The 20384-nt window shown below is 44.1% G+C and overlaps 1 protein-coding gene across 1 annotated transcript in view; it reads right to left on the minus strand.

Annotated features, from left to right (window-relative positions):
- si:dkey-215k6.1 (transmembrane protein 132C) overlaps positions 1–20384 on the minus strand; it is a 465782-nt gene that overhangs the window by 111975 nt on the left and 333423 nt on the right. The window contains exon 4 of the mRNA XM_042320275.1: positions 5433–5616. Coding sequence (XP_042176209.1) covers positions 5433–5616 — 184 coding nt within the window. The remainder of the gene's footprint in view (positions 1–5432; positions 5617–20384) is intronic.

Below are 20384 nucleotides of genomic sequence, written 5' to 3' on the forward strand. Positions count from 1 at the left end.
TACAGTGGGGCAAAAAAGTATTTAGTCAGCCACCAATTGTGCAAGTTCTCCCACTTAAAAAGATGAGAGAGGCCTGTAATTTTCATCATAGGTACACTTAAACTATGACAGACAAAATGAGAAAGAAAAATCCAGAAAATCACATTGTAGCTCTCTGCAGGTCATTCACTAGGTCCCCCCGTGTGGTTCTGGGATTTTTGCTCACCGCTCTTGTGATCATTTTGACCCCACGGGGTGAGATCTTGCGTGGAGTCCTAGATCGAAGGAGATTATCAGTGTGCTTGTATGTCTTCCATTTCCTAATAATTGCTCCCACAGTTGATTTCTTCAAACCAAGCTTACCTATTGCAGATTCAGTCTTCCCAGCCTGGTGCAGGTCTACAATTTTTTTCTGGTGTCCTTTGACAGCTCTTTGGTCTTGGCCATAATGGAGTTTGGAGTGTGACTGTTTGAGGTTGTGGACAGGTGTCTTTTATACTGATAACAAGTTAAAACAGGTGCCATTAATACAGGTAACGAGTGGACAGAGAATCCTCTTAAAGAAGGTCTGACAGGTCTGTGAGAGCCAGAAATCTTGCTTGTTTGTAGGTGACCAAATACTTATTTTCCACCATAATTTGCAAATAAATTCATTAAAAATCCTACAATGTGATTTTCTGGATTTTTTTTCCTAATTTTGTCTGTCATAGTTGAAGTGTACCTATGATGAAAATTACAGGCCTCTCTCATCTTTTTAGTGGGAGAACTTGCACAATTGGTGGCTGACCAAATACTTTTTTGCCCCACTGTATCAACAGAATTAATCGAACAAAAGGACCATTTGTGATGTTTATGGGACATATTGGAGTGCCAACAAAAGAAGCTTGTCAAAGGTAAGGCATGATTTATATTTTTATTTCTGCGTTTTGTGTCGCGCCTGCAGGGTTGAAATATGCTTTGTTCTCTTTGTTTACTATGGTGCTATCCTCAGATAATAGCATCGTTTGCTTTCGCCGAAAAGCCTTTTTGAAATCTGACATTTTGGCTGGATTCACAACAAGTGTAGCTTTAATTTGCTATCTTGCATGTGTGATTTCTTGAAAGTTTGATTTGTATCGTAATTTATTTGAATTAGGCGCTCTGCGTGTTCTCTGGCTTTTGGTCAGGTAGGACGCTAGCATCCCACATATCCCAGAGAGGTTAAATAAAGGTGAAATAAAAATGTAAAATAAAATCTGTGCCTCTACACAATCCCGTCTCTGAGCTCTACGGACAATTCCTTCGACCTCATGGCTTGGTTTTTGCTCTGACATGCACTGCCAACTGTGGGACCTTAGACAGGTGTGTGCCTTTCCAAATCATGTCCTATCAATTCAATTTACCACAGGTGGACTCCAATCAATTTGTAGAAACATCTCAAGGATGATCAATGGAAACAGGACGCACCTGTGCTCAATTTCAAGTCTCATAACAAAGGGTCTGAATACTTATGTAAATAAGGTATTTCTGTTTTTATGTATGCACTGTATATACAGTACCATTCAAACATTTGGGGTCACCTAGAAATGCCCTTGTTTTTGAAAGAAAATTATTTTTTTTAATCACTAAAATAACATAAATTGATCAGAAATACAGTGTAGACATTGTTAATGTTGTAAATGACTATTGTAGCAGGAAACGGCTCATTTTTTTATGGAATATCTACATAGGCGTACAGAGGCCCATTATCAGCAACCATCGCTCCTGTGTTCCAATGGCACATTGTGTTAGCTAATCCAAGTTTATAATTTTAAAAGGCTAATTGATCATTAGAAACTAATTTTGCAAATATGTTAGCACAGCTGAAAACTGTTGTGCTCATTAAAGAAGCAATAAAACTGTCCTTCTTTAGACTAGTTGAGTATCTGGAGCATCAGCATTTGTGGGTTCGATTATAGGCTCAAAATGGCCAGAAACAAAGAACTTTCTTCTGTAACTCATCAGTCTATTCTTGTTCTGAGAAATGAAGGCTATTCCATGAGAGAAATTGCCAAGAAACTAAATATCTCGTACCACGCTGTGTACAGTCATGGCCAAATGTTTTGAGAATGACACAAATATTAATTTTCACAAAGTCTGCTGCCTCAGTTTGTATGATGGCAATTTGCATATACACCAGAATGTTATGAAGAGTGATCCAGATTAATTGCAATTAATTGCAAAGTCCCTATTTACCATGCAAATTAACCTAATCCCCAAAAAACATTTCCACTGCATTTCAGCCCTGCCACAAAAGGACCAACTGGCATCATGTCAGTGATTCTCTCGTTAACACAGGTGTGAGTGTTGAGTAAGATAAGGCTGGAGATCACTCTGTCATGCTGATTGAGTTCGAATAACATACTGGACGCTTCAAAAGGAGGGTGGCGCTTGGAATCATTGTTCTTCCTCTATCAACCATGGTTACCTGCAAGGAAACACGTGCTGTCATCATTGCTTTGCACAAAAAGGGCTTCACAGGCAAGGATGTTGCTGCCAGTAAGATTGCACCTAAATCAACCATTTATCAGATCATCAAGAACTTCAAGGAGAGTGGTTCAATTGTTGTGAAGAAGGCTTCAGGATGCCCAAGAAAGTCCAGCAAGCGCCAGGACCGTCTCCTAAAGCTGATTCAGCTGCGGGATCGGGGCACCACCAGTACAGAGCTTGCTCAGGAATGGCAGCAGGCAGGTATGAGTGCATCTGCACGCACAGTGAGGCGAAGACTTTTGGAGGATGGCCTGGTGTCAAGAAGGGCAGCAAAGAAGATATTTCTCTCCAGGAAAAGCATCAGGGACAGACTGATATTCTGCAAAAGGTACAGGGATTGGACTGCTGAGGACTGGGGTCCTCCGAGAGCAACTTCTCCCAACCATCCAGGAACAGTTTGGTGACGAACAATGCCTTTTCAGCATGATGGAGCACCTTGCCATAAGGCAAAAGTGATAACTTAGTGGCTCAGGGAACAAAACATGAATATTTTGGGTCCATGGCCAGGAAACTCCCCAGACCTTAATCCCATTGAGAACTTGTGGTCAATCCTCAAGAGGCGGGTGGACAAACAAAAACCCATTCTGACAAACTCCAAGCATTGATTATGCAAGAATGGGCTGCCATCACTCAGGATGTGGCAAAGAAGTTAATTGACAGCATGCCAGCATGGATTACAGAGGTCTTGAAAACGAAGGGTCAACACTGCAAATATTGACTCTTTGCGTCAACTTCATGTAACTGTCAATAAAAGCCTTTGACACTTAAGAAATGCTTGTATTTATCCTTCAGTATTCCATAGTAACATCTGACAAAAATATCTAAAGACACTGAAGCAGCAAACTTTGTGAAAATTAATATTTGTGTCATTCTCAAAAATTTTGGCCACGACTGTACGACTCCATTCACAGAACAGCGCAAATTTACTCTAACCAGAATAGATAGAGGAGTGGGAGTCCCCGTGGCACAACTGAGCAAGAGGACAAGTACATTAGAGTGTCTAGTTTGAGAAACAGATGCCTCACAAGTCCTCAACTGGCAGCTTCATTAAAACAGTACCCACAAAACACCAGTCTCAACGTTAACAGTGAAGATGCTGGCCTTCTAGGCAGAGTTCCTCTGTCCAGTGTCTGTGTTCTTTTTCCCATTTTAATATTTTATTTTCATTGGCCAGTCTGAGATATGGTCCTGAAGAAAAATATCAAACTAATAATCATTTTAAAACACCTCTGGTATAGAAGTATTACACCGCAGAGTCAAGGAAATGCAGTCAACAACAACAACCACAACAACAAGTGCTCAGCATATGTGCGAACTACTTCAAGATTGCTGGAAAAGCATTCCTTATGTAGCTGGTTGAGAGAAGGTCAAGCGTGTGCAAAGCTGTCATCAAGGCAAAGGGTGGATACATTGAAGAATCTCAAATCTAAAATATATTGTTACTACATGATTCCATATGATATCTGTTATTTCATAGTTTTGATGTCTTCACTATTATTCCACAATGTAGAAAATAGTTTTAAAAAATAAAGAAAAACCCTTGAATGAGTAAGTGTGTCCAAACTTTTGACTGGTACTGTATATTTACCAAAAAATATACGGGGGATTGGAAATGATGCAGACAATTACATTGATGGAATCTACAATCTATCTACAATATTCAAGTTTATCTAACTAGTTGATCCATAAAGAAAAATATCAAAATAATAATAATTTTAAACCACCTCTGGTAAATTAGTATTACACCATACTAGGTCGTTGGATCTTAATCTACACCCATACACTTCACAATATTTACAAACTATTATAATAATCCTTAAATTCATAACTTCCTGTAGAGCAGCGTTTCCCAAACCTCCACCCGAGCACTGCCAGCCGCTCCACTTACACCCAATTAAACTGGTCAACGAATAAGCAAGCCCTTGATAAGTTGAATCAGGTGTGTGAACTGGGATAGGGAAAGAATGTACATCGATCTTAACCTTAACCTAGAACTCTAACCCCCCAAAAGAAGGTGCTCCGAGACATGGGCCCCCCATGGAGAGGGATCCGTCCAGCCCAGGCAGAGGGATCCATCCAGCCCAGGCAGAGGGATCCATCCAGCCCAGGCAGAGGGATCCATCCAGCCCAGGCAGAGGGATCCGTCCAGCCCAGGCAGAGGGATCCAGAGGGATCCATCCAGCCCAGGCAGAGGGATCCATCCAGCCCAGGCAGAGGGATCCATCCAGCCCAGGCAGAGGGATCCGTCCAGCCCAGGCAGAGGGATCCGTCCAGCCCAGGCAGAGGGATCCATCCAGCCCAGGCAGAGGGATCCATCCACCCCAGGCAGAGGGATCCGTCCAGCCCAGGCAGAGGGATCCATCCAGCCCAGGCAGAGGGATCCATCCACCCCAGGCAGAGGGATCCGTCCAGCCCAGGCAGAGGGATCCGTCTTCCCTCAGGGAGAGGGATCCATCTTCCCTCAGGCCCTCTTACTGATCTGCATGTCACCTCTGACCCCTGCCAGCCTATTGTAGACAGGGGGACAGGAAGGGGGGTAGCAGGGGTACTGTGCAGAGCAGGAGGGTGGTACAAGGCCTGACATTTCAGAAGTTTAGAGCCTCCAGGGAAGTGGGATGGAGGACAAAGCTGCTTATTAAGTCAAAATGAAAGAACATGTCAGTTTGTTTGTTCTTCTGAGGGGGAGAAGGAGTAGGTGACAGATGGAGGGTATCTGCTTGGCCCTGGGGAATCAAGGAGTAGTCAATATGCATCTCTGACATTTCAAGGAGGGGGGCTTTTCTTCCTGGTCTTCAAATCATGGATGTTCATTGACTTGACTGAGGAGAGCTCTATTGCTGATTTAAAATAAAATGGCTTCCAAAGAATCCCCAGCACACGGATGTCCTAGATCCCTGTTTAAATGACCTGTCCTGCCCCATGTTGTCCTCCTAGTTCCTTTTTACCTCGGCCAGGGGTACGATGCCCTGGATGTCTCTCTGGCTGATGTAGAGGTGGGAGACGGCCTCTGCCTGTGTGCCTGTGGAGGGATACTCGATCTGCCACTGGATGGTCTGGGTAGACTGTAGGTTGATGATGTTGTCCATCTCAAACTCCACCTGCATCACCTCGTAAAAGGAGCCCTCCAACCTGTATGGAGGCATCAAGCAGAACATCAGGCAAGAGGCTCCATGAACAAAAACATAAAAGATCTCCAAAAGATGTTGCATAATGCTTCCTTTATTAGTATTTATTAGTATTTTCACTGCAGCGGGATAGCATAAACAGATGTGTTGGCTTAACAGCCGCAAATATGTCTGGTTGTCTACAGAATCTACGGTCTTTATGAGACAGATGCCGATATACAACAGTCCTTTGACTTATTCCACATTGTGTTGTGTTGCAGCCTGAATTTAAAATGGAATTAAATTGAGATGGTGTGTCACTGATCTACACACATTACCACATAATGTCAAAGTGGAAGGTTTGAAATAATACAAAATGAAAAGCTGCAATGTCTTTGGTCAATAATTAGTCCACCCCTTTGTTGTGGCGAGCCTTAATAAGTTCAGGAGTAAAAATGTGCTTAACAAATCACATAATGAGTTGCATGGACTCACTCTGTGTGCAATAATAGTGGTTAGCATCTCTGTACCCCACACATACAATTATGTGTAAGGTCCCTCAATCGAGTAGTGAATTTTTAACACAGATTCAATCACAAAGACCAGTGGGGTTTTCCAACGGCTCGCAAAGAAGAGCACCCATGATTTGTAAAAATGAATAAATAAATTCAGATGCTGAATATTCCTTTGATCATGGTGAAGTTATTAATTACATTTGGACGGTCAATCAATACCCACAGTCACTACAAAGATACAGGTGTCCTTCCTAACTCAGTTGCCGGAGAGGAAGGAACCCAATCAGGGATTTCACCATGAGGTCAATTATGATTTTAAAACAGTTACAGAGTTTAATAGCTGTGATAGGAGAAAACTGAGGATGGATCTACATCATTATAGATACTCCACAATACCAACCTAAATGACAGAGTGAAAAGAAGGAAGCCTGTACAGAATAAAATATTCAAAAACATGCATCCTGTTAGCAACAAGGTACTTTTAGTGATACTGCAAAAAATGTGGCAAAGAAATATACTTCATGAATACAAAGCGTAATATTTGGTGCAATTCCAATACAACACATTACTGCATACCACTCTTCATATTTTCAAGCATGGTGGTGGCTGCATCATGTTATGGCTATGCTTGTCATAGGCAATGACTATGGAGTTTAGGATGAAATTAAACAAAATAGACCTAAGCACAGGCAAAATCCTAGAGGAAAACCTGGTTCAGTCTTCTTTCCGCAAGACTAGGAGAAACATTGATCTTTCAGCAGGACAATAACCTAAAACACAAGGCCAAAAGTACACTGGAGTTGCTTACCAAGACAACAATGAATGCTCCTGAGTGGCCGAGAAACAGTTTTAACTTAAATCGGCTTGAAAATCTATGGCAAGACTTGAAAATGACTTTCTAGCAATGATCAACAACAAACTTGACAGAGGTTGAAGAATTTTAAAAAGACTAATGGGCAAATATTGTACAAGCCAGGTGTGCACAGTTCTTAGAGAATTACCCAGAAACACCCACAGTTGTAACCGCTGCCAAAGGTGATTCTAACATGTATTGACTCAGGGGGGTTGAATAACTTATCTAATCAAGATATATATATATTTTTTTTTTGTTCATTACATTTTTATAATTGTTAAAATGTTTCTTCCAATTTGACATTGAGTATTTCATGTAGATCGTTGACCATTTTAGTCCCTCTTTGTAACACAATAAAAATGAAGGAAAAGTCAAGGGGTGTGAGGGCAGTGTAGTTGTCTGCCAATTAACCTACTGAATGTACCTCTTAAGAAGGCGTTGCTACGGGTCAGTTTGGTTGGCTTAAGCTGGCGAGTTGGATAAATGACCAGTGAGTTAGAATTCCAGTCGTCACTGTGACTGTGCCTTTTCTGCCAACTCAAGAGGAACAAATTGAATATGATAATCACCCCGTCCTAAATGAAAACTCTCTGGGTTGGAATGAGCTGATGATCCACACCCCTCTATAAAAACGGGAGATAGTGTGATTATGAGGTACGATGAAACTACAATTGACCTTACTCTTCTCGTACTTTACAAGTAGATTCATATAACAATGTTAATATATGCCGTTGCTTTTATCCACAGCAACTTCCAGTCAGGCGTGCATCCATATCTGTATTGGTAGCCTCCAACGGGAATGAAAACCACCATGCTCTACCAGCCGAGCCACAGGAGCGCAAATAGTTTTTCATCTAGTTTGATTTAGCAGGTCGATCTAAGTCGCTGTGAACGGAGCACAGCAAACTATTTGTTACGATCACGTCCCACAAAGTCGTCGTGGAAATGAACGAGGATAAAAATGAATGATGGCTCACACACCAGTGTGTCAGGCTTCTGGGTGCATCTCTAATGACACCCTACTCCCTACAGTAAACTACTTTTGACCAGGGCCCGTAGTACAATATTTTTGAAAGGGCCCATAGTGCACTACTTCTGAAAGGGCCCATAACACACTACTTTTGAAAGGGTCCATAACGCACTGCTTTTGAAAGGGTCCATAACGCACTCCCTTTGAAAGGGTCCATAGTGCACTACTTTTGAAAGGGCCCATAACGCACTACTTTTGAAAGGGCCAGTAACGCACTACTTTCGAAAGGGCCCATAACGCACTACTTTTGAAAGGGCCCATAACGCACTACTTTTGAAAGGGCCCATAGTGCACTACTTTTGAAAGGGCCCATAGTGCACTTCAGGGAATAGGGTGTCATTTGAGACACATACTCTGACTGCTTCCAGAGGCTGGAAAAAGAACAAAGCAGCCTCAAATTGATGCGAGAGCCATTTTCAATACCCAACACAGATATGATTCACGACCTTTGCAATTGCCTGTGTTCTGATCTCTGACACATCACAGCTGTTTTTTTCCAACCCTGTGTGCAGCGTTTCATTACCTCTCCCTGGAGGGCGCTGATGGATGTCAGGGCACCTGACCTCTCCTCCTTCAAATGAATTTAGCCACAAGTAAATGAATGAATGAGGGAAACAAGACACCCCTCACAAGCTGTTCTGATACAGTATATGCTAGGATGAGCTGTGGCTGGAGGAGATATAGAGACAGACATAGAGAGAGACAGAGTGAGATGGAAAGATATAGAATATCAGAGAGAGATAAATGCTGGAGAGAAAGAGAATCAGAGAGAGACAGATGTTGAGAGAGACAGAGAGAGAGAGAATCAGAGAGAGACAGATGTTGGAGAGACAGAGAGAGAGAGAATCAGAGAGGTGTGGAGAAAGCAGAAGTTGTACAAGAGGGAAAAAGTCCCTCCTGAAGACATAATGTGAACTCCTGGATGAGACACAGCCTGCTGGATGAGACACAGCCTGCTGAATGAGACACAGCCTGCTGGATGAGACACAGCCTGCTGGATGAGACACAGCCTGCTGGATGAGACACAGCCTACTGTCTTTGGGAGGCGCAGAGCAGGTGAACAGATGATCTCCACATGTGTGGTTCCTAACATGAAGCAGTGCTGGTGACACTATCTGTGATTTATTGAGAATTCAAGGCACTCAACCATCATGGCTACCACAGAATTCTGCAGCAATACACCATTTTATCTTTATATAACTAAGCACGTCAGTTAAGAACAAATTCTTATTTTCAATGATGGCCTAGGAATAGTGGGTTAACTGCCTGTTCAGGGGCAGAACAACCTTGCCAGCACAGGGATTCGAACTTAAAACCTTTCGGTTACTAGCCTAACGCTCTAAGCACTAGGCTACCCTGGCACTTAGTGGGACTATCATTTGTTTTTCAACAGGACAATGACCCAAAACACACCTCCAGGCTGTGTAAGGGCTATTTGACCAAGGAGAGTGATGGAGTGCTAGATGACCTGGCCTAAACCCTATTGAGATGGTTTGGGATGAGTTGGACAGCATATGACAGCTCAGCATATGTGGGAACTCCTTCAAGACTGTTGGAAAATAATTTCAGGTGAAGCTGGTTGAGAGAATGCCAAGAGTGTGAAAAGCTGTCATCAAGGCAAAGCGTGGCTACTTTAAAGAATCTATAATGTGATTTTGTTTAAGACTTTTTTGGTTACTACATGATTCCATGTGTTATTTCATAGTTTTGATGTCTCCACTAGTATTCTACAATGCATAAAATAGTAAAAATAAAGAAAAACCTTTGATTGAGTAAGTCTGTCCAAACCTTTGACTGGTACTCTACATATATTTTATACCATTTTTGTCATTGTTGTTCTGAACACACTGCCCGCAAGAACACACACCCCCACATGCCCTGTACAGAGATTGCGAGCACCCGGTATTTTTTATTTTAAAAATAAGAACTTATTTTCAATGACGGCCTAGGAACAGTGGGTTAACTGAACGACAAATGTTGTACCTTGTCAGCTCGGGGATTTGAACTTGCCTTATGGCCAACGTGACATGGTGTGATGAAAGAAACATACAGGAACTCAAATCCTTCTGTTCACCTGATTTAGAATTCCTCACAATCAAATGTAGACCGCATTATCTACCAAGAGAATTCTCTTCGATTATAATCACAGCCGTATATATCCCCCCCCAAGCAGACACATCGATGGCTCTGAACGAACTTTATTTAACTCTCTGCAAACTGGAAACGATTTATCCGGAGGCTGCATTCATTGTAGCTGGGGATTTTAACAAGGCTAATCTGAAAACAAGACTCCCTAAATTTTATCAGCATATCGATTACGCAACCAGGGGTGGAAAGACCCTGGATCATTGTTACTCTAACTTCCGCGACGCATATAAGGTCCTGCCCCGCCCCCTTTCGGAAAAGCTGACCACGACTCCATTTTGTTGATCCCTGCCTACAGACAGAAACTAAAACAAGAAGCTCCCATGCTGAGGTCTGTCCAACGCTGGTCCGACCAAGCTGACTCCACACTCCAAGACTGCTTCCATCACGTGGACTGGGAGATGTTTCGTATTGCGTCAGACAACAACATTGACGAATACGCTGATTCGGTGTGCGAGTTCATTAGAACGTGCGTTGAAGATGTCGTTCCCATAGCAACGATTAAAACATTCCCTAACCAGAAACCGTGGATTGATGGCAGCATTCGTGTGGAACTGAAGGCGCGAACCACTGCTTTTAATCAGGGCAAGGTGTCTGGTAACATGACTGAATACAAACAGTGCAGCTATTCCCTCCGCAAGGCTATCAAACAAGCTAAGCGCCAGTACAGAGACAAAGTAGAATCTCAATTCAACGGCTCAGACACAAGAGGCATGTGGCAGGGTCTACAGTCAATCACGGACTACAGGAAGAAACCCAGCCCAGTCACGGACCAGGATGTCTTGCTCCCAGGCAGACTAAATAACTTTTTGCCCGCTTTGAGGACAATACAGTGCCACTGACACGGCCTGCAACGAAAACATGCGGTCTCTCCTTCACTGCAGCCGAAGTGAGTAAGACATTTAAACGTGTTAACCCTCGCAAGGCTGCAGGCCCAGACGGCATCCCCAGCCGCGCCTCAGAGCATGCGCAGACCAGCTGGCCGGTGTGTTTACGGACATATTCAACCAATCCCTATACCAGTCTGCTGTTCCCACATGCTTCAAGAGGGCCACCATTGTTCCTGTTCCCAAGAAAGCTAAGGTAACTGAGCTAAACGACTACCACCCCGTAGCACTCACATCCGTCATCATGAAGTGCTTTGAGAGACTAGTCAAGGATCATATCACCTCCACCCTACCTGACACCCTTGACCCACTCCAATTTGCTTACCGCCCAAATAGGTCCACAGACGATGCAATCTCAACCACACTGCACACTGCCCTAACCCACCTGGACAAGAGGAATACCTATGTGAGAATGCTGTTCATCGACTACAGCTCGGCATTCAACACCATAGAACCCTCCAAGCTCGTCATCAAGCTCGAGACCCTGGGTCTCGACCCCGCCCTGTGCAACTGGGTACTGGACTTCCTGACGGGCCGCCCCCAGGTGGTGAGGGTAGGCAACAACATCTCCTCCCCGCTGACCCTCAACACTGGGGCCCCACAAGGGTGCGTTCTGAGCCCTCTCCTGTACTCCCTGTTCACCCACGACTGCGTGGCCACGCACGCCTCCAACTCAATCATCAAGTTTGCGGACGACACAACAGTGGTATGCTTGATTACCAACAACGACGAGACGGCCTACAGGGAGGAGGTGAGGGCCCTCGGAGTGTGGTGTCAGGAAAATAACCTCACAGTCAACGTCAACAAAACTAAGGAGATGATTGTGGACTTCAGGAAACAGCAGAGGGAACACCCCCATCCACATCGATGGAACAGTAGTGGAGAGGGTAGCAAGTTTTAAGTTCCTCGGCATACACATCACAGACAAACTGAATTGGTCCACTCACACAGACAGCATCGTGAGGAAGGCGCAGCAGCGCCTCTTCAACCTCAGGAGGCTGAAGAAATTCGGCTTGTCACCAAAAGCACTCACAAACTTCTACAGATGCACAATCGAGAGCATCCTGGCGGGCTGTATCACCGCCTGGTATGGCAACTGCACCGCCCTCAACCGTAAGGCTCTCCAGAGGGTAGTGAGGTCTGCACAACGCATCACCGGGGCAAACTACCTGCCCTCCAGGACACCTACACCACCCGATGCTACAGGAAGGCCATAAAGATCATCAAGGACATCAACCACCCGAGCCACTGCCTGTTCACCCCGCTGTCATCCAGAAGGCGAGGTCAGTACAGGTGCATCAAAGCTGGGACCGAGAGACTGAAAAACAGCTTCTATCTCAAGGCCATCAGACTGTTAAACAGCCACCACTAACATTGAGTGGCTACTGCCAACACACTGTCAATGACACTGACTCTACTCCAGCCACTTTAATCATGGGAATTGATGGGAAATGATGTAAATATATCACTAGCCACTTTAAACAATGCTACCTTATATAATGTTACTTACCCTACATTATTCATCTCATATGCATACGTAGATACTGTACTCTATATCATCGACTGCATCCTTATGTAATACATGTATCACTAGCCACTTTAACTATGCCACTTGGTTTACATACTCATCTCATATGTATATACTGTACTCGATATCATCTACTGTATCTTGCCTATGCTGCTCTGTACCATCACTCATTCATATATCCTTATGTACATATTCTTTATCCCCTTACACTGTGTATAAGACAGTAGTTTTTTTTTTGGAATTGTTAGTTAGATTAGTTGTTCGTTATTACTGCATTGTCGGAACTAGAAGCACAAGCATTTCGCTACACTCGCATTAACATCTGCTAACCATGTGTATGTGACAAATAAAATTTGATTTGATTTGATTTGGAACTTGCAACCTTCTGGTTACTAGTCCAACGCTCTAACCACTAGGCTACCCTGCCATCCCAGTAGCCATACAAGGCTCGAGATACGGTCACCGATTTTGTGTGCGTAGCTAGCTACCTAGTACTGCCACATTAGCATAACATTTGATTAACACTTGATAACACTTGATCACCATCAATATTCGGTCGGGTTGGTTAATACACACAGCAGAGAGGAGCAGCTGCATCAACGACCCTCGCTCCGACCCAACTCCATCCCTTCCTCAGTCAGCAGCAGAAACACAGGTAGTCTACAGTCTAACTAACCAACATATATAAAAACAAAAATATCCAGACAAGCCACTAGCCAGCCAGCCAGACATATATCTTCAGTTAGAAGATGATGAATATTACATTACGAAGTTATTTTGTAAGACTATTGAAGATAAAATCACAATCAGTTGATAGGACACCCTTTTTGTCAATCATGTGTTTAGGAGGTAACTAGCTTTCCTTACAGTTTGTGATGAGTGAGAAATAAGGAGGCCTATGCTAAAAAAACAGAGGCAGTTGCTATGTTATGAAGGTTAAGATATAAATTATGAAAGTCTGGGTTTTTTTTCGGGGGGTCTATGCACGTTCCTGTGTGTGTGCGTGTGTGTGTGTGTGTGTGTGTGTGTGTTTGTGTGTGTAGCATGGTGTCATACTAGGCCTCAGTAGGATGGGATTAGTGGGATGATCATTCATTGAGCCACGACTCAAACGGCTGTTAGAGCGTAACCGTTCTCTTTCAACGGGCCGTGCGAGGGTGGAAACCAATTTAGTGTGTGCATGTGTAAGTCTGTATGTGTGAGAGTGAGAGCGAGAGAGGACGTGTAGTGGAGGGAGAGTAGCATATAATACTGTATATCAGGGATCATCAACTAGATTCAGCCGCAGGCCGATTTTTTTTCTTGAGCGGATGGTATGGCTGGAACATAATTACAAATCATTTGTGAACAGCAAATTTATCGCAAGAAGCCCAAACGGATATAAAAATAATACTTTCAAACCTTGCGTACATTGGTATGGATCACATATTGTACTGTATGTCTGTCTATTATGCGTGGGAATACTTTGGAACACATTTCCTAAATGAAAATCACTTGGAGCTGATTGGCTGGTGTTTTTACGGTCTTATATGTCCAACAATAAAATATTTTCAAAAAGTATTATTATAATAAATAAAAAAAACATTTTGCTCAGAAATCTTGGGAGGCCAAATAAAATTAACCGCGGCCCAAATTCGGCCCGGAGACCGCCAGTTGGGGATCCCTGCTTTATGGTGTAAGAAGATTAGTTAACCAGTGGCAGATTTAGAGAGGAGAAAAGAAGACCGGAAAAAAGTGATTTAGTAAAGGCTGGATAATACTTTGGCTGATTGGAGCAGTTGCTGAGACGTGAAACCCAGAGTGGAGTGGTGATTCATGGGATTTAAGTCGAGGAATGGAGTGAGGTATCAAGTAACACTAAGGCACAAGGCTCCATTCTCCTGACACTTAGAGGGCCAGTGCACTAAAGTCTTTACCCATGAGGCCGTAGGGTTGGAGACAGGGGTATAGAGGGTGCAGGTGGTATAGATCCATCCCTTCAGTAGCAGCTCAGTCATCGTCTCCGGGGTAGAGGTGCTAGCCACCACACTAAGCCATGCTAACCCTGCCGCCCCCCTGTTGCCGGGCCCTGAACCCTTCCTGCTATACCGAGTCTTCGTGGGGAGATAAATTCAGTCTGACGAGCCACCCTCCACCTTTCTCCAAACGGCTATATAAAGGTTGAGGAGTCAAGCCTCCGTCCGGCTGTACTGTCGATACGAGGTGATAGGATCAAGGTGATGTAGAGTATGGAGGAAAAAAGGAAGGCAAGTTGTCTATGTTGCTACTAAACACACACACACACATTAACTTAACCGGATGAGTATTGTTTGCACGTACAAACACATACACACTATGCCTGCAGTGCCATCCAATAGTCCTCTCACCTTTCTTTACACTGAGCGTGTGGCCGGTGTGTCATCGAGTCAGTGCAGGGCGACTAATATTACGTCACCATTCAGGTGTGTCTCCTAGTCCTCAGTAATAATCATTTGTCACGAGTGCTTAAAGCATCCACTCCAGTGTGGGTGGTGGAGGAAGTGGACTGGGGAAGGAGGGAGGAGAGGAGAAGGAGGAGAGGAAGAGGAGAGGAGGAGGAGGAGGATGGGGGAAAGGAGGTGAGTAGGAAGGGGTACTGCTTCTCCTTTGCAGTTGAATTAATTAGACCATTGATTTCTGCCATTCTGCACCTCTGAGAGGAGACTGGAGTATTTATTTTATGTCAGAAGGCATAAAATGGGCAGACGAGACCTCAGAGCCATTTATCACATGGGCTTGTTGTTTAACCTTTGGAGAGAAAGTCATATTTCAAAGTTGGAACCTAAAAATCAGCGGCACACATACACACAAAATAGAAAGGGATGGCAAGGTGTAATCACTGGGCCTTAAAAAGCAATGCGTCACTCCTGACAGGTTCATTCAGGTATAGGCCGATTCGTCCGATGTGACAAGCACTTCTTCAGGAAGTTTGTCCAAGTTGTCCTCCAAGATGGAACAAAGGCATTTATTTGTCTTTCTTTCTTTCTGCATGTCCAAATACCCGTACTAGCATTCTAAATAGTAGGCTGATTGGGTATGCAAAAATATAGTAGGCCTAAATACCAGGATGTCATACAGATTTTGGCTTTTCATCTAGTAGAATTCGGTGCACGCTATTGAGGAAGATTAAATCGTCTTTCAAGACGCAGGTGTGTTTGACAACAGCTGATAATCAAGATAATGTGACTCACTGTACCGTAATCAAGATCATGTGATTTTGCATTAGGGGCGGCAGGTAGCCAAGTGGTTAGAGTGTTGGGCCAGTAACTGAAAAGTTGCTAGATCGAATCCCTGAGCTGACAAGGTAAAAATCTGTCATTTTGCCCCTGAACAAGGCAGTTGTAGGCCATCATTGTAAAATAAGAATTTGTTCTTAACTGACTTGTCTAGTTACATAAAGGTTGAAAATAAATGCATAAATGTGATTATGCATTCTCAGTAGGGATGGGCCTAGCACTGTATGTTGGATGATGTTTGTTTCTTATTGCATTAGTTTTTACTGTAGCGCAGTTCTAAATAGGACGTGGTTTGATTAGTACACAGTATGTTGTAAGTAGTAGGCAAGACAGACTACCGACACGACCCCAGATATCTGTACGCTTTGAATTACAAAACGGGATGTCCTTAAAAGGTAGTAATGACATGGTTTTCAGAATGTTTATCTTTGGGAAATACCATGGAAACCCGTATTGATTTCACCATACTTACTAAAACTACATAAAGTCTCCTAATCATACGACATACTATTTAGAATGTACGGTTTAGTATAAATCAATGCAAATGTAATTGGTCACATACACATATTTAGCAAATGTTATTTCAGGATATAACTGTATGTAGTGAGCAACACATATCAACACACTAGGCTCATCCATACAAACAGAACCAAAGTTGAGTGGATGCAAGGGAATGTTTGAGTGGCTTTTAGTGAACTTCTAATGACAATTACAGTGATCTTCATTGTTGTAATAACAAGAGAAAGGCAGTGAAGGACAGGTAAGAGGAAGTTGTGGAGGACATGTAGGGAGATATACGGATGCCATGTGTGAGAGGAGACTGAGGTATCATCTGAGTTCAACCACTGGTTAAGGGGTTGTTTTATCAACCAAATCTTTAGTAACAGGGGGAGTGTGCAAAGAAGGCGAGAAAGAAAGAGAGAAGGAGAGAGAGAAAATCCCCTTGTTCCAGACAGCGATAACCCAAGACAGCACAGAAACCTCTCCTGAACCACACAAACATGCACACACATTCACACTGACACACACACCAACACACACACAGAGCTATCTCCAGCCCACAACAGTTACCACAGTGACAGGTGCCCAGGCGGCCAGAACAGTAGAGCACTTGTGCAGTGGGGTTGAGTGGCCTGCCTTATCTGTGAGGAAGCCACAATAGGATTGGTTTCTAAAGCGATAGAGCAGCAGCCTCTAGACTGAAGAAGGACATAGCCTACTGACTGGACTGGAGGACACAGCCTCCTGACTGGACTGGAGGACACAGCCTACTGACTAGACTGGAGGACACAGCCTACTGACTGGACTGGAGGACACAGCCTACTGACTGGACTGGAGAAGTACAGAGCCTCCTGATTGGACTGGAGAAGGACACAGCCTCCTGATTGGACTAGAGAAGGACACAGCCTACTGACTGGACTGGAGAAGGACACAGCCTCCTGATTGGACTAGCAAATCCACAGCCTACTGACTGGACTGGAGAAGGACAGGCCGTCAACTCCTCCACTCCCACTGACCTCTCAGGCTCACTGAAGACAACCTGTACAGCCTTTTGTCTGTCTGATTTGGAGCCTCTCAGGCTGCGTGAGTTTACACAGGCAGCTCAATTCCCTTTTTTTTCACTCATTGGTATTTTGACCAATCAGATCAGCTCTCGTGTCCAACTAATCAGGCAAAATACCAGATCAGAATTGCTCTGCCTGTGTAAATGCAGCCTAAGTCACTTACAGAAGTAAATGACAGTGGGCCATGAGTACGCTCATAACACACTGCTGTAGTGATCTAATCTTCTACATGTTTATAGATCCATGCTAAATTCTTAGAAACAGTGAAACTATTTAGTACTGAGGCTGTTTCCAAAGTGGCACTATGTACACTACAGTGCCTTCAGAAAGTATTCAGACCCCTTGACTTATTCCACATTATGTTGTGTTACAGCCTGAATTCAAAATGAATGAAATATATTTGACTTCTCACCCATCTACACACTACAACCCCAGAATGACAAAGTGAAAACATGTTGTTGTTTTTTCTTGCAAATTGATTGAAAATGAAATACAGAAATGTTTAATTTACATTAGTATTCACATCCCTGAGTCAATACATGTTAGAATCACCTTTGGCAGTGATTACAGCTGTGGGTCTCTAAGAGATTTGAACACATGGATTGTATAATATTTGCACATTATTAAAAATATTCTTCAAGCTCTGTCAAGTTGGTTGTTGATCATTGCTAGACAGTTATTGTCAAGTCTTGCTATAGATTTCCAAGTCTATTTAAGCCAAAACTGTAATGAGGCCACTCAGGAACATTCAATGAAGTCTTGGTAAGCAACACCGTTGTCTATTTGACCTTGTGATTTAGGTTATTGTCGTACTGAAAGGTGAATTCATCCCCCAGTGTCTGCTAATAGATGCCCTTCTTTGCAAGACATTGAAAAACCGTTGTCTTTGAGGTTCAATCTGTGTTTAAAATGTACTGCTCGACTGAGGAACCTTACAGATAATTGTGTGGAGTACAGAGATGAGGTAGTCATTGAAATGTTCAACACTATTATTACACACACAGAGAGTCCATGCAACTTATTATGTGACTTGTTAAACACATGTTTACTACTGAACTTATTTAGGCCATAACAAAGGGGTTGAATACTTATTGACTCAAGACATTTCAGCTTTTAATTTTTAATTAATTTGTAAAAAATAATAATAAACATCATTCCAATTTAACATTATGGGGTATTGTTTGTAAGCCAGTGACACAAAATATATTTAATCCATTTTAAAATCAGGCTGTAACACAACATTTTGAAAAAGTCAAAGGGTGTAAATAGTTTTTGAAAGCACTGTAGGGAACAGGATGCCATTTCAGACATTGTGGAGAGAAGGCACTGTAGGGAACAGGATGCCATTTCAGACATTGTGGAGAGAAGGCACTGTAGGGAACAGGATGCCATTTCAGACATTGTGGAGAGAAGGCACTGTAGGGAACAGGATGCCATTTCAGACATTGTGGAGAGAAGGCACTGTAGGGAACAGGATGCCATTTCAGACATTGTGGAGAGAAGGCACTGTAGGGAACAGGATGCCATTTCAGACATTGTGGAGAGAAGGCACTGTAGGGAACAGGATGCCATTTCAGACATTGTGGAGAGAAGGCACTGTAGGGAACAGGATGCCATGTCAGACATTGTGGAGAGAAGGCACTGTAGGGAACAGGATGCCATTTCAGACATTGTGGAGAGAAGGCAGAGGGAAGGCAGACAGAAGGCAGACAGAAGGCAGAGAGAAGGCAGAGGGAAGGCAGAGGGGAGGCAGAGGGGAGGCAGAGGGGAGGCAGAGGGGAGGCAGAGAGAAGGCAGAGGGAAGGCAGAGAGAAGGCAGAGGGAAGGCAGAGGGAAGGCAGAGGGGAGGCAGAGAGAAGGCAGAGGGGAGGCAGAGAGAAGGCAGAGGGAAGGCAGAGGGAAGGCAGAGGGAAGGCAGACAGAAGGCAGAGAGAAGGCAGACAGAAGGCTAAGAGAAGGCAGACAGAAGGCAGAGGGAAGGCAGAGGGGAGGCAGAGAGAAGGCAGAGGGAAGGCAGAGAGAAGGCAGAGGGAAGGCAGAGGGAAGGCAGAGGGGAGGCAGAGAGAAGGCAGAGAGAAGGCAGAGGGAAGGCAGAGGGAAGGCAGAGAGAAGGCAGACAGAAGGCAGAGAGAAGGCAGAGGGAAGGCAGAGGGGAGGCAGAGGGGAGGCAGAGAGAAGACAGAGGGAAGGCAGAGAGAAGGCAGAGGGAAGGCAGAGGGAAGGCAGACAGAAGGCAGAGAGAAGGCAGACAGAAGGCAGAGAGAAGGCAGAGGGAAGGCAGAGGGAAGGCAGAGGGGAGGCAGAGAGAAGGCAGAGGGAAGGCAGAGGGAAGGCAGAGAGAAGGCAGAGGGAAGGCAGAGGGAAGGCAGACAGAAGGCAGAGAGAAGGCAGAGGGAAGGCAGAGGGAAGGCAGAGGGAAGGCAGAGGGAAGGCAGAGGGAAGGCAGAGGGGAGGCAGAGAGAAGGCACAGGGAAGGCAGAGAGAAGGCAGAGGGAAGGCAGAGGGAAGGCAGAGGGAAGACAGAGGGAAGGCAGAGAAAAGGCAGAGGCAAGGCAGAGGGAAGACAGGGAGGCAGAGAGAAGAGAGCGGGAAGGCAGAGGTAAGACAGAGGCAAGGCAGAGGGAAGGCAGAACAGAGAGTATTTTTCTCTCTTCAGTACTGACCCTGGGGTTGTGTTACTTACTTTAAGACACGTCATTCCCCACACAGCATCAAACAACATGAACAATACACACACACATACCAAAACACACACTCAAACGCTGAAGTACACACAACACAACGATTAAATACACACACAGCGATTAAATACACACACAGCGATGATTCTTATACAGGCACACACACATGCAGGCAATCAAACACACAGTGATTAAACACACACTACAATTATCACACACAGAACCATGTCGGTAGAGGAGACACGATCTTATCCAAACGTACTGCTGGAAACTCAGAGAGAGGATTTCAAAGGGCAAAGCCCCACGGAGGAAGAGAGGTGCAGGAGGGAAGGACG

This window comes from Oncorhynchus tshawytscha, linkage group LG04 (assembly GCF_018296145.1).
Source record: "Oncorhynchus tshawytscha isolate Ot180627B linkage group LG04, Otsh_v2.0, whole genome shotgun sequence".
Taxonomy (NCBI): domain Eukaryota; kingdom Metazoa; phylum Chordata; class Actinopteri; order Salmoniformes; family Salmonidae; genus Oncorhynchus; species Oncorhynchus tshawytscha.